At 37.9% G+C, this 14,094-nt stretch overlaps 1 protein-coding gene across 2 annotated transcripts; it reads right to left on the bottom strand.

Annotated features, from left to right (window-relative positions):
• Window positions 1-876: 876 nt before the first annotated feature.
• On the bottom strand, window positions 877-9,206 carry LOC104889483 (nonsense-mediated mRNA decay factor SMG7). 2 transcript variants are annotated; one of them, XM_010674710.4, is made up of 8 exons: window positions 9,022-9,206; window positions 8,655-8,796; window positions 7,269-7,877; window positions 7,044-7,166; window positions 5,088-5,320; window positions 3,063-5,004; window positions 2,849-2,979; window positions 877-1,452 (listed from the first exon to the last, which is right to left on the bottom strand). In XM_010674710.4, the coding sequence occupies exons 2-6, from the start codon at window positions 8,721-8,723 to the stop codon at window positions 3,087-3,089; spliced, it is 2,952 nt and encodes a 983-aa protein (XP_010673012.2). In that variant the 5' UTR covers window positions 8,724-8,796; window positions 9,022-9,206; the 3' UTR covers window positions 877-1,452; window positions 2,849-2,979; window positions 3,063-3,086. The 2 variants fall into 2 exon arrangements, with proteins under 2 accessions (XP_010673012.2, XP_019103798.2); XM_019248253.3 differs by having other exon boundaries at window positions 877-1,449.
• Window positions 9,207-14,094: the final 4,888 nt, after the last annotated feature.

Here is a 14,094-nt window from a genome sequence, read left to right as displayed (position 1 = left end):
TTGTATGGCTTTACTCTATTTCGAATAGTTCTTTATCTAGATCCCAAAAAAATTGGAGAAGAAATATAAAAAAAAAATCATCTAATTCCACCATTTATTGTACTACCAGTCTACCACACTCACCTTGCCACGAGTACCAAGTTTGAGAAAATTTTGGGATACGTGCAATATGGAAATTACCTCGTGGGTGGCCCTGTGCGAGGGCGGCCCAGAGGTAATTCTTCTTACCCGGGTCCCCGAATGGGGGCCCCAAAAAAAAAAAAAAAAAAAAAAAAGTGATAGTGAGTCGAAATGGAATTTCTATGAGAACATGTTTAGAGATTAGCTTAATTACCATGCACAGCACACTGACAGAAGGCGTTTTTCACAAAATTACTTGAAAAATGCAAAACCACCATTCCTTGGTGCCAAAAAGAACCGCAGCTAGGCAAATGACCATTATTGTCGACAGGGTAAGGTCCTTTTGTCCAAAGTCGGCAATATGTGCCTCATCTAATCCACTTATCCACCCAATCATCCACGCCTGAAACATATTTTAATGCCCGAAAGTTTGATACAGAGTAAAATTATTATCACGGCAAGGGTGTTGGGATAGGTACCCTCTAGTATATACCTTATCCAGGTCAGGTGTTTTGGTATACCTCCACTCTGCCCATCCACATCTTTGAAGAATGCGCAAGGGTTAAACAGGTCAGGCAGGGAAGGGCCTCCCTCTATAACAAAAGTCGCGTGGAGCGTCACGACAAGCGTGGATAGTCAAGTACAGGCCCAGACACACCACCACCAAAAGATACTAAAATAAGCAGCATGCTAAAGCAAATGGCCTAGAAGTGGTAAATGAAAAGAAATATAGAAAGCAAAAGGCACCAAAAAGAATAATCTGCAAATAGAATACAATATTAATAGTAAGAGCACTAATAATACTGCAATGCCATGAAAGCTCTAATGGCAACACAAACAGCAAACAAAACGAGTCTGGTCTAAGGAACAAACTCCAGTCACCAGTCATTATCAAAACTAATTTCACAAAGGCCACAAAAGCTGACGCGATTGTAGACCTGGGCTTATTTCTGCTATTACTAATATAAAGCATTGTGCATAACCTTTCTGCTTCTCAAAAGAAATGAAATTATAATATGTAGAAACTTAAGATTGCTCGAAAGCAAATTCCCTAGATACCACCACATAATATCAGCTTTCCTCAAACTGAACTTGTCGACGGTTTTTGAAACGCCTACTAACATCCAAATCTTTCATATCACCGATCAAAGGCCTAGTAGAGTATGCTAATACTTATCCAGCACCGAAATCCGGTCCAACCACATGTCGAATTTCAGACGGGTCCCATCCATTCAGCCAGACTGACTACCACTAACCCTTCGTATTTCCAATGCAAGTCTCCCTACTCATCCATTGACTCCATCCATTCCGTCCTGGAAACCTCGGCACCTACTGAAACAATTGTTAGTACAAGAAACTTAATACATAGTCAAGCGTTTTATCCACAATTAAAGATCTCCCCCATCCCAACAAAAAACAATATTTAAATTAAAACACAAAAAAACAAAGGAAGACATAAATAGGCTCAAAAAGGGGCAATCTACCCAAAAATAACACCACAGCAATCAAGCGGTAATCCGCCCAAAAATAATTGAACAGGGATCATTCACAATAGGAAAAATTAACACCACAGTAATCTCAACTATGTGTCACCTCCTTAAAGATATTCAAGACTGTTTTCAGAAATGATACTATAAGCTAATCGATAGTTGGGATATTAATGTTGATTGAGCCCTTTGGACTAAGCAATGTTAACTGACACCTGATTTTATACATTAATCTCAATAATAGACTTCGGGTGTGTTTGGTTGGACGGGAAACATTTCCAATGGAAAGTGCTTTTCAAAAAACTCTAGACTGATTTTCCTTTGGTTGCAAGGAAAGTTACTTCTATCTAAACCCATTTTTCTTTGTTTTGTTGCATATCCCCTAGTAGAGTGAGGGACAGTGTGCCTTCCCTTCCTCACTAAGGAAAGTAATTTTCCACCCTTGTAAAATGAAGTTCAACCCATATTTTCCTCTCCTAGATCCGGTCCAAACCAAACACGGCGGGAAGTGAGAAAAATAGTTTGCCTGGAGAACACTTTCCTCCCAAACAGATACACTAGGCAATAATTTTATACAACTAACATCTCACAACTTTATACATGTAAAAATATGCAAGCACCTATTGGAGTTTCTTTTACAGACAAACAAACCCCAACTAATAAAAATGTTCTGAATAACCATGATAGTAACCACCACCTCAGATCTTACAATGTTTCAGCCACAAACAAGAGAGTCTGCATGAATGATCAAATTTGTCCCAAACTTGACTTGTTCCCAACACAACAAACACTCACAATTATTGTTTCCTTACTCCATTAATTGCAGCATGGAGGAAGGCACATAATTTAAGGTGAGAAGCGAAAAAGGAGATAAAATAGGACCCATCTCATGACAAGAGAGAAGGGGAACCAATGGGGGTGAAGCAGGAAATTGAGAAACCCGTTCGCATGCGGCAATGGTGAAACAAAGAATCAGGAAGCAGGTGTGAGAAAATGAATTTCCTAATAGAAAGGGATCCTAAATTCCACATCCAAACTTTCAACAATTATTAAAATTCTCCCTGCAGCCAAAACATCAAGCTTTTGTGTCATAAAAGTTTGAGTTACAGCTACAACCTTAAATATAAACCCTCATTTTAGAGGTGTTAGCATTACTTACCATGCCAGATAAGAATATTCTTTTGTGTATGTACTATACACAAAATAGACATAATATTGGAAATAGGACAGCAGATACATACCTGTTCCAAAAGCAGATGCCTGCAACACTCCCAAGATCACTCAAGCTTCAACAAAAACTTAATATCAATGCAGAACCGAAGCAGGATGCAGAAACGGTAGCAACTGCCTCCAGAAATCACCTCAGTAGATTCTTCAAAAAGAAGACTAGTCAGCATATCTCAACCTCAACATAATTGATCCATAAAAGAAAGCTATCTGAATAGAATAACAAACCTCCAAGAACTTTTGACATAGCTTTCACACCAGAAAACGACCATCCCACAGAGATTGACCTTGAAACTGCTCTGAAAAAGACAATGCCTGTTGATTTCCTTTCTGCTGCTCACTTAGTTTCAGTCGATCAGTATACTGGTAGTCCTGCCACAGTTTACTGTTCTGAACTGGGGCCTGAATAACTGAAGCCTGTTTTCCAGGAAAAGGGAAGTTGATTGCCCCTGGTGTGACATTCCACTTGCCAATATGGTTATAGGAAGCTCCATTGAGATTAGGACATATGTTAATGTCTGGTTTTGTTGACGATGGCAATTGATATTCATCTAGCCACCTATAATCATCAAGTATTGGGTTCTCATCCTTCAGACTTGGCTCATGCAGGTTATCACCAGCATATTTAGGAGTGGCAGGTGTAAAACCAGGTGGAGGGCCTATGTGTCTAATGGGTCGGCCGACTGGATTTTTTCGAGGAACAGTTGAGAAAATAGAGTGGGGATTGAATGTGGAAATGCTAAAATCAGTCCCAGATGATACATCGAAGTTGGTCTTAGATGACATGAAAGCTTCAGAGACCTGCACTGGATAGCCATTACTAGGGTTAACATTGACCGCATGCGAGAAAGGCAGAGACAGGGCAGCAGATTGCAAGGGTGAAAAATGCTCAGAAGGCTTTTGGTTCATCAAATGCCCATTATCCATCAGGCTCAAATCCTTAACACCATTCATCATTGAAGTCCGCTGCTCTGACAGCCAACCAGAAGTGGTGAGTGGGATAGGTTGGATAGGTTGCATATGCTGGGAGGTGGCATTAGCAATGGACGTAGAAGGTCTCAAAGTTGCATCATGCCCATTCTGAGGGATATTTATGGGAAAAACTCCATTAAGAATGTTTCTGTTTGGTGATACTGACACAGGACGATCATAAACTCCCAGCTCTCCGCCAGACATATTAGGCACTAACCCAAGATCCTCATAAGAAGTCAAAGTCCGAAACCCTGCATCAAATTGTTTATCTGCAGCTGAAGGCTTGAAAACAATTACTTCCTCCTCATCCTCTACCTCAACCACCTTTGATGGTTCAAGAGCTCTCGGACTTGCCGTCTCAACTTGTGACACTTGGCCCATGACATTTGACATCGTTTTTTCAGGCAAGAGATCAACACATAATTGCGGCTCAGAACCAAGAATGAATTTCTTCGAGTCAGGGTCAAAATAAATTCCCTGCTGCCCTACCCGAACAACATTAGCAAAGACCTTGCCAGCAGCAACTATCCGCTGTACGCGAGTTGTTTTCTCCTTAATTCCACCATCATTCCCATTCACAAAAGTATGCTTCCTTGAGAAATCCAGAATTTGTTGTGCAGGCTGAAGAGGCAAAAATCCCCTTAACTCAAAGTCTTCCCATAACGCAAGACGATTGTTTGTCTCGCTTTCTTCATATTTGCTCATATTGAAAAAGCATGTCTCATCTTCATCCTTGGACAAAAACCCACTTGACAAAAGCTTGTTGAAAAAGGTTACACAGGAATTCCAAAAGAACAGCCTAGCATTAGCTTGTTTTTCCCCAGCTTCACTGCAAGTTGCAACATCTGGATAGCAAGCTAACCATTCCACAAACACCAAGATGCCCGGCAATAGATAGCTTGACAAAGAATCATGCAACTGCAAGCATCGCTGAACAACATGGCCCATGAGCTCAAAGATTGCAGTATACGCATTCTGGAGAAGAACTGAACGCTGTAAGATTTCAGCATATGACTGACTCTCAGATTCTCTGTTCACATTGTGCACTGTAAATATGAGTATGGCAACCATCCTGACTATAATAAGGCCACATTCAGCAGCATCTGACCCAAAACTGTGTTTCTCCTCCACACCAGACGAAAGAAGCACCAAAAAATCATTCTTGGTCATTGCTAACACATCGGCAAAGGTTTCTAGGCTGAAAACATATGCAGCAAAAGATTAAAATACAAATCATACAGAGGAATATCGCATTGTAAGTAATACAACAAGATATAATACCTTGTGCGGGTGAACAATATGCCATTCACTCTGACAAACTTTATGCAAAATGCTTTAAAAGTTTCTGGAATACTGGGTGCCTTTACTTTACTTGGACTAGTTTGACTTCTACTTTCTTTTGACGAGGCCCTTGTGTCGCCTCTTCCTTTCCCTTTCCCAGACATCCGAGTGGTGGTTGCCTTCACTGTTGAAGTTTTAGAGTCCACTTGCAGCTGTGTATAGTTCTGACGATTCTGTGGTAGAGAAGTAGAAAATTTTGTTGATAGTTAGTATGTGCCTTAATGTCACATCCTACAATAAAGAAAGATGGCAAGGAAAACCATACAGCATCTAAGAACAGCATGCATATTTCAATATATTCAAGAAGCTCAAGAGCTTTCAAAAACTTGGAATCCACAGCAATACAGCATCAAAGTGACCTCAATCGTTTAGGCATGCGGAAGTCATATGAGAACAAAAAATCATGAGTTCCTGAACATTAAAACTAATGAACTAGACAATTAGGAACAAATTCATTATGCTACATAACTAGTCTAGTAATGGTCTCCATTGCCATAGCTTTGGTCTTACTTTTTGCTAGATACCAAAATCAGTACCTTCTCATATTACTGCTAATAAATTCTTCCCTACATTCGCAGATGAAATGTGGATACAAACTTCGTGAGAAATTTAATACCTTGTTCAAAGCCTATCTCGCGGCCATTGACCTTATTTTACACTCACCTCAACCATATCACTCGAAAGTCGATACTAGACACCCTCTGTTTCTAAATAGAAGTCACCATCGTTCTCCAGGATCAAACTTTAACCATTAATTTCATTTGATATATTACAATTGTTCCATTATAAATCAATGTATCAAATTTTCACAAATAACATCAATTCATAGTACAATTCAATTGGCAAAAACCAACCTTCAAAGTGTGACTTATAAGTTCGAAATATACATGTCCTAAACAAAATGAAGGGAAATATTTAAAGAAGAATTAAGATATTTTTTTCCCATGCATTCCAAATAGCTCTCCCCCTGTAGCATATGCTCCCTCTAGCTTTTATAAGTTTACCCACTTTCCTTTTGGGGTTGTCCCCTATTAGTTTACCCACTTCTTTTTTATGGTTTTGAATTGGTCCAACCAATTGTTGATTATTACTATCTTTACCTTCTCCACAACATTAACTTCAATACAATGTGTCAATAAATTAATACTTTCTCTTTCCTACTATGACCTAACATACCTATTTTTCCTAGAACTTTGTGCCTAAAGAAGTTGGTAAACTAATAAAAACAGGAGGGAGTCTTAATAGCATCGAGGTCACTGGACATTGCACAGAAATAGGGACCAATTTCTTGGAGCAAGGATAATATTTATGCACAACTAGAATCCTTAGTGTAATGGTGTAGAGTTATAGGCATCAAGGGAAATGAGCTAATCAAGATGTTGTTCAAGTACAGGAATCAAAAAATCAAACTAGTAAGCATCAGGTTAAAGCATTAGAATATTGCTATCATCAAGGACAGAAAACAACCATATGGCTTACAAAGCAGAAAACAAGTATCATTTTTAAAGGGAACAGTTGATTCCATGATGAGTAGAAAGTGAAGGATGAGGACAAAGGGTTCACATGCGTAAGTGATACTTCTTATTTTCACTCTCAAAAAAAAGATCCCAACATACTCTATCACTTTACAATGTTTATGTACCATATGTCATAGCATAGCTTTAAGTACTTTATTATTTATGATCACTAAGAAATATAGTGTTACATGACTTTTTTGTCGTCCAAACAACAAATGTTCAAGTTAGTTTTAAATTAGTCCATAAAATTTGCACAAAAGTTAGTTTATGACATCTATTTATAAGAAACCACCCTCCCTAAACAACACAGAGAGAGGAAGGCCAAACCAAACAAGCTGCAAGAAAACATAATGGAACTCTCAGTTATCACATTACTTACCCTCTCAAATGCAATAATCAGATTGTCCCTTGCCGTCGTAAAAGGGCTTTCAACAGCCAAACTCCGAAAATAGCGATAAGTTGCAGCAAGTTCATCACCGTGATATGCAGCCACTATAGCAAGCTGCAAAACAAATTTAAAAGAAAAAATAAAAAACAAAGCATGAACGGGACATATAAGATAACAAACTGATTGCCCATTTCAGCAAGCGCCAACAAAAAATACCTGGTGATGTGGATTACCACCAGATGGCCACAGTGAAGATGCTTGAACATAATAGCTAGAAGCTGCATCAAATTCTCGAGCCTTGGATTCACCATCCCCATAGAGACCTTTATAACGTGCAAGGTCACCAAGGTAAATCAAGCAACGATGGCAAGAAATCAAGCCCTTCTTGAGGTCAGTGGTTCTGTGTCCATCCTTTGGTAAAAAAGTTTGATTCTCTCTATCATCTGAGAAATTATCAAGAGGCAGACCATATTTTGCCTTCACTTTTAACATCAGCTCATGATAGAATCCTGTCGCCTCTGAAAGGAAGGTCTTAAACTGAGATCGGATTCTTGCAAGTCGATCAGGGCGTGCAGGACCACCATTCGCATTTTGGGTGGCAGAAGAAACATTTGAAGAAAGAGCTGCATTTAAGAGGGCTCGCAGTTCTTCTATTCGCCTGTAATGCAACTGCCATAAAGCAAGCTCAATCTCATGCTGCTCGGAAAAGGAATGATCTTCGAGAATTATGGCTTCATAGTTCTCTCGGATTTGTTGCCATACATTAGGATCTGAAGGAATTCTGGCATGCGCGGACTTACGTCGGGTATTTTCCAGCTCGACATTCTGCACAGTACAAAGCTTTAGTCATAAATGTGAAGCTATATGTGGATAAGATATCAAAACGAACAATAAAGCCATAATCCATACAGCAGTATCTCAATAGTGCAAAAAATTCTAAAGCTTAAAAAGCTGATGATTAGGGATAGCTAATCAAATTGAAACCATACTTCCTCCATTCCATATTACTTCGCAACACTTCCATTTTCCGAAAGTTCCAAATTAGTTGCAACGCTGATTTTTTTTGGGTAGGTTCTCCCTATCTCAATTCTCTTAAATTGCACTCAACAATTTCCTAAGTTCATAATTACAGTAGTCGACAATGGCCCCTTAACATGCTAAAAAATGGTCCACTTCCTCCTATGTTTTATATTATCAAAGAAACAACTCAAAATTCTTCCACTTCCGAAAAACTTCTTCGACAACTCCATGTCCTTTCTCAACCAAACAAGCACCTAGTCTCACGATTAGAGATTCCAAGCACACTAATGACTAAACTATTCCATAATCAACTAAGCTCCGTCGCAGATATACAATTATAAATTACAGAGTTCATCATCATCATCACTCTGCCTTTCTATTAAACAAGTACAAACCATACGAAAAATAAACAAAAATAAAACACCAAAAGGCATCCCAGACAACAAGACAGCACCCTTAAAATCAATATTCTCCGACCCAATTCTTAGTTCAATTCAAAGAAAATCAATCATATTTAGACCAACAATAATTTTAACAGAAAAATTAACATGAAACAATTTTTTAAAAAAAACAAAAACATACCTTATTGTACAGACGCTGAGCACGTTCTTTCGAAGAAATTTCTGAAGGTTTATCCATCTGAACTGCCATTATCCATCAATTGCAAGCAAGAAAACTGTACTATATCATCAAAAGTGATCCACAACATTTAATCTTCAAGAAACTGCACCCAAAAAAAAAACGATCAAAAACGACAACCGTCAATACGCAATCAAAGATGTAATAATTTCCATAGAATCATAACAATTATACAATAATTCCGTGCATATTCAAATATTTGATTGCCGTAAAATAGAACGTAATTTGCAGATCTACGGTGTACCAAAAAGAGGAAAATGAAAAAAAGAAACCCTAGATCTGCGAAATTGAAGATGGAAAAAGTACTTACGAAATCAAATTAGGGCTTTTGGTAACGATGGTGCGACGACGATGAGAGAGAGTGGAAGAATGTCATGGAGATTAAATCAAAGATGGGTTGTGTTGAAAGACAGATAGAGAGAGGAGAGAGAAAATTTGGGGGAAAGAAAGCCGACGAGTTCGCACAAAATAGAGGAGGGGGGTCGTACCACGTTTGTCACCGTCATTCTATTAATCTTGCTAACTTGTTAATTTGCTTTTTAATTACAGAGTAGATAATTAGATAAACATAGGTTAATCTTTCATGATTTTTAGCTTTAGAGGTAACTAGTTGTTTGATTCCCATAACGTCCCGGATTATTTACTGACATACTAATATGAGTATTGTAGTGTAGTTGGTTAGTGTATTAGCATATGAAATGCGCATTTTTTTTGTTTAACAACTTTTTGGGTTCGGGCTATGTTGCGGGTAAGGAAAAATTTCATTTATCACTATTGTACTTTAAAATGATAATATTATATACAACTTAGTCTGGAGGTTAAAATTTTAGTATATGAACCATGAGGTCATGAGATTGAAACTTATATTATGTAATTTTTATTTTTATTTATTGTACATGGATAACATGAACTAAAACTCTCTTAGAGAGAGCGCCATGTGGCGCCGTTCCTTGTTTAGGAACGTCTTTTAATGTATTTGTATAGACTAGTGATTGCCCCGGGTGGTTACTTTTCGTAATTTTTTGTCAAGTGAGGAAAAATTGACGAAATGACTAATTGCATGATTTTTCAAAAATAAACCCTTAAAAGTTAGGAGATGAAAGCAATAGCTTAATTCTTTCGACAAGGAATTGGAGTAAGAGTTTATGTCTATACTAGTCTCTTGTTATTAGGGATGGCAATCCAATTCGAATCCGACCCTAGTCTGCTTCGATCCGAAGGAAAAAATCCGACTTGACTCCGACAAAAAAGTAATCCGACTCCGACTCCGTTTAAAAAATCCGACTCCGAGTCGGAGGAGGGTCGGAGTCGGATCTCATAAAATAATCCGACATCCGAATCCGACTCCGACTTTGAGTCAATCAATCCTTTGTTCTTATTTATGTAATGTATTATTTATGTATAATATGACTTCGACTTTCAGCCAGTTGTATTATATAGAATTTTCCCATAGAAAAAATGATTAAAAAATTGGAAGAAAAATAAGTCGGATCAGGTTCGGAGTCGGATGTTCGGATTTTAAGTCGGATGTTCGGATTTAAAGTCGGATGTTCGGATTTTAAGTCGGGTCGGATCTCGGAGTCGGATGTTCGGATTTTAGGTCGGGTCGGATTCGGATTTTCAAAGTCGGATCTCGGAGTCGGAGTCAGACTCAGATTTAAAATCCGACTTTCTGTAGGGTCGGAGTCGGATTATGCATAATCCGGTCCAAGTCCGACCCGTTGCCATTCCTACTTGTTATTATCATAAAAAGGTTAGGAATATAACTACGTGTGCAATCTTTTAATGAGATATAATTATAAGAACTTATGATATTTTATTTTGAAATGCTAAACAATGGTGTTCTACTGGATTAATGGTTAAGCTTTCACTTTCCCTTTCAAAGGTCACATGTTCGATACCTCGTACGTACAACACACAAACTTTCTTATGAACACCTTTTAATATATTAGTATAAATGTTTCATTTGATTGTGTGGAATAGGGAACGATACATGAGGCAACATAACATTTGTTTTAGCTGATTGTATTAGTTGATAGTTGATTGTATTAGATGTTTGTATAAAGGTGTTTGATAGATAGCTGATAGTTGTGCTAATTGATTATGTAAAATGACAAATAAGGACATTGACTTAATATGTTAGGTTTAGAGATACCTAGGTAAGGGTAGTAATTTTAGAGAACTTTATCACATATGTAATTTTCTCTTTCATTCTCAAACCTCTAATATCAAAAAGCTCCTCCCTCAACTTTTCTAAAGAGAGTTTTTTATCCTAAAAAGCTATTTCAAACATCTCTTTACCAAACAAGCAAATTAGAGGATTGACAAGTCAAATCTTCTAATATAACCTTAAACCTCTAATTTTACCCCAGACCTCTCTTTACCAAACAGGGCTTTATTGATTGTGAGACCATCATTTTACTAATAACTTAAAGTATTATACTATACTACTTTCGTTTTCTTTTATTTTTTACACCTTTTTTTTTAGGGGGAACAAAGGAAGTAGTGCAAAAAACAAGGAGGAAGTACAAAAAGAGTGTTTGGCTTTGGAAAATGTAAAATATGAGGTATAGTAATAGAAAAAGTTGATGTAGATAGTTACCTTGTAAGGAAAGAGTAGAAGCGTACCATTTTCTTTTTAAAAAAAAATAAAAGTGTAATAATATAAAAAAGAACGGAGGGAGTACCATATACTTCCTTTATTCTACCATGTTCTTCCCATTTACTATTATCTCAAAAAGCTTTGAGAAACATCTCCCCAAATCTACTTAAAATCGTCCCAAAAAAATGAAATTACATCCCTAACTTTTTCTTTCTTTTTTCCCTAAACCACCACCCTTCACATCCTGCCACCACCACCACCCTTCACTTCATACCACCACACCCTCACTCCACCACCCTCATCTCCATTAAAATTACCCCTCTATCTCCTTCTTCAGCGTACCACCACCACACACCCACCTCGCTCCACCACCCTCACCTCCATTTCCTTCGTCGCACACAACCTCCCCAATCACCACCACTTTCGCGTCACCCCCACTAGTTGAATTTTTTTTTCTATGGGCCAGGACGTTCGCCCATGGTAAAAAAAAAAAATCAACGGGTCTTTCTCTCTCTTCCATCGCTTACATTCCATTGGTAATCTCTTTCTCTCTAAAATTTCAACGGGCCTTTCTCTCTCTTTTTTGTCGCTTACATTCTACTAGTAATCTCTTTCTCTGTCCTCTATCATTTTTCTACGACATTAAAATTCCAGGAATTCGAGAAGGTGGTAGTGAGGAATTCGCGAAGGTGGTGGTGGTTGGGGAGGTAGGTGATGGCGGGGGTGGTGGGTGGTGGGGAAAAAATGAAGGGTAAAATGGTCTATACAAATAAACTTGAGGCGATTTTAAGTAGATTTGGGGCGATGAATAGAAGTTCAGTATCTCAAAACCAAGGAATATACTAAAAAAAAAGTGTGGTCACATGGCTACTTTAAGGAGGAGAGAGATATAGTGAGTATAAATGGGACAAAATGGTGGGATAAGAGAAGTAACAAGGGAACCAAACCTTTGCAAAAAAATAGAATGACGTAAAATTGGGAAAAACTTTATGAAATACCCTTGAAAAGTGAGAAGAACTTTGTGGAGTATAGTGATGGTTAGTATATCATATAACACATATCGAGTTATATTTGATTTTTAATCTAAATTATTAGGTTGTGTTTTTTATATTTCTCGAGTGGCATTGAGTCATATAGTGGAAACTTAAGTATGAGCTCATTAACTAAGGGCTAATTATATATGCCATTATTGCTCTTGAGTTGTTTCATACATGAAGAAAAGAACCAAGGGAAGTAGAGGCATTATTGTTTTGAAGTTAGATATGAGTAAGGCATATGATAGAGTGAAATGAGGTTTTCTTCGAAAGCTGCTTCTCACTATGGAATTCGATGAAAGATGGGTTAATTTGGTGTTGGCTTGCGTTTATTCTGTATCATACTATTTGATTATGAATTGGGGGATGTGACTCTTTCTCGGGGACTCTAAAGGGGACCTTATCTCTATTTACCTATTTATTTTAGCAGTTGGTGATTTCTCTCACGTGTTATAGAACAAAGTGCATGAGAGAAAACTTCATGGAGCAAAGTCTAGTCGAAATGGCCCATAAATATCTCATTTGCTTTTTGCAGATGGCAGTGTCCTCTTTGCAAGAGCTAATCGACATGAATGCAGAACTATAGTTGATATTCTCAACTAGTATGAAAAAGCATCCGGGCAGAAAAATAATTATGAAAGTCGAAGGTGTCTTTTAGCAGAGGGGTTAGTGCTAAGCAACGAGAAGTTTTGATGGGAGTTTGAACATGATACAAGTCGAAAGACACAATAAACAAGTCTCCCAACTCTTGTCGTAGATCTAAAAACGTTATGTTTGATGCTCTTATGGATATAATATGGAAGAATTTGTAGGACGGAATGAGAAATTGTTGTCACGACCCCGGAAAGAAATTCTTCTCAAATCAGTTATCCAAGCTATTATTCCGACATATTTGATGGTTGTATATAAGCTTCCTTGTTCGATGTTTGAAAAATTTAGTTCGCCTATGGCTCGCTTCTTTTGGGGGGCAAACTGGTCCGAATCGAAAAATTCATTGGAAGAGTTGGGAAGATATGTGTACTCCCAAATTTTGGGGTGGCCGAGATGGTTTATTTTCAAGGATTTGAGAGTCATTAACGATGCATTACTTGGCAGACAAGCTTGGAGATTAGTTCAACATCCAGATTTCCTGATGGGGTATGTGATTAAGGCAAAATATTACCCAAAAAAGTCTTTCCTATAAGCTTAGTTTGGTTATATGAGGAGTTATTCATGGAGCAATATCTGGAGTGTAAAGGCTTTGGTCAGAGAATGAGTGTTATGCCACATTGGGGATGGAAAAAAGGTGCACGTTTTGGATGATCCTTTGGGTGGTTAGTGACGAACGAAGACTTATCACAAGTTTGTAAGTTTATGGTGTTAGTTAGGTGAGTGATCTCATTGATGTTGAGAAGATGGAATGGAAAAATCTGAATTAATATCAGTCCACTTTAATGAAAGAGACCAACAACGTATCATAACTATGCATCTAAGTTGGAGAGCTCCAAAAGGCTCTCTATATTGGATATATTATAAAATGGTTTGTACTCCACAAAAGTAGCTTATATGCTTGGTAATGGAGGTGATTTGGAGAACTTTCATGGTGTATGGATGGAAATTTGGGGAAGGGAAGTCTCACCTAAGGTGAAACATGTTCTCTAAAAGCTTTGTTCGAGTATCTTGCCACGAGCGACCTCCTCAAGTATCGTCATACAATAGAGGTGGTCGTTCCCCTTAGTGTGCTACTATTGATGAAGCCAGCCACCAT

This window comes from Beta vulgaris, chromosome 3, assembly GCF_026745355.1.
Source record: "Beta vulgaris subsp. vulgaris cultivar EL10 chromosome 3, EL10.2, whole genome shotgun sequence".
NCBI lineage: Eukaryota > Viridiplantae > Streptophyta > Magnoliopsida > Caryophyllales > Amaranthaceae > Beta > Beta vulgaris.
Note: the sequence above shows the minus strand (reverse complement) of the source record. Positions and strands in the feature narration are given on the sequence as shown.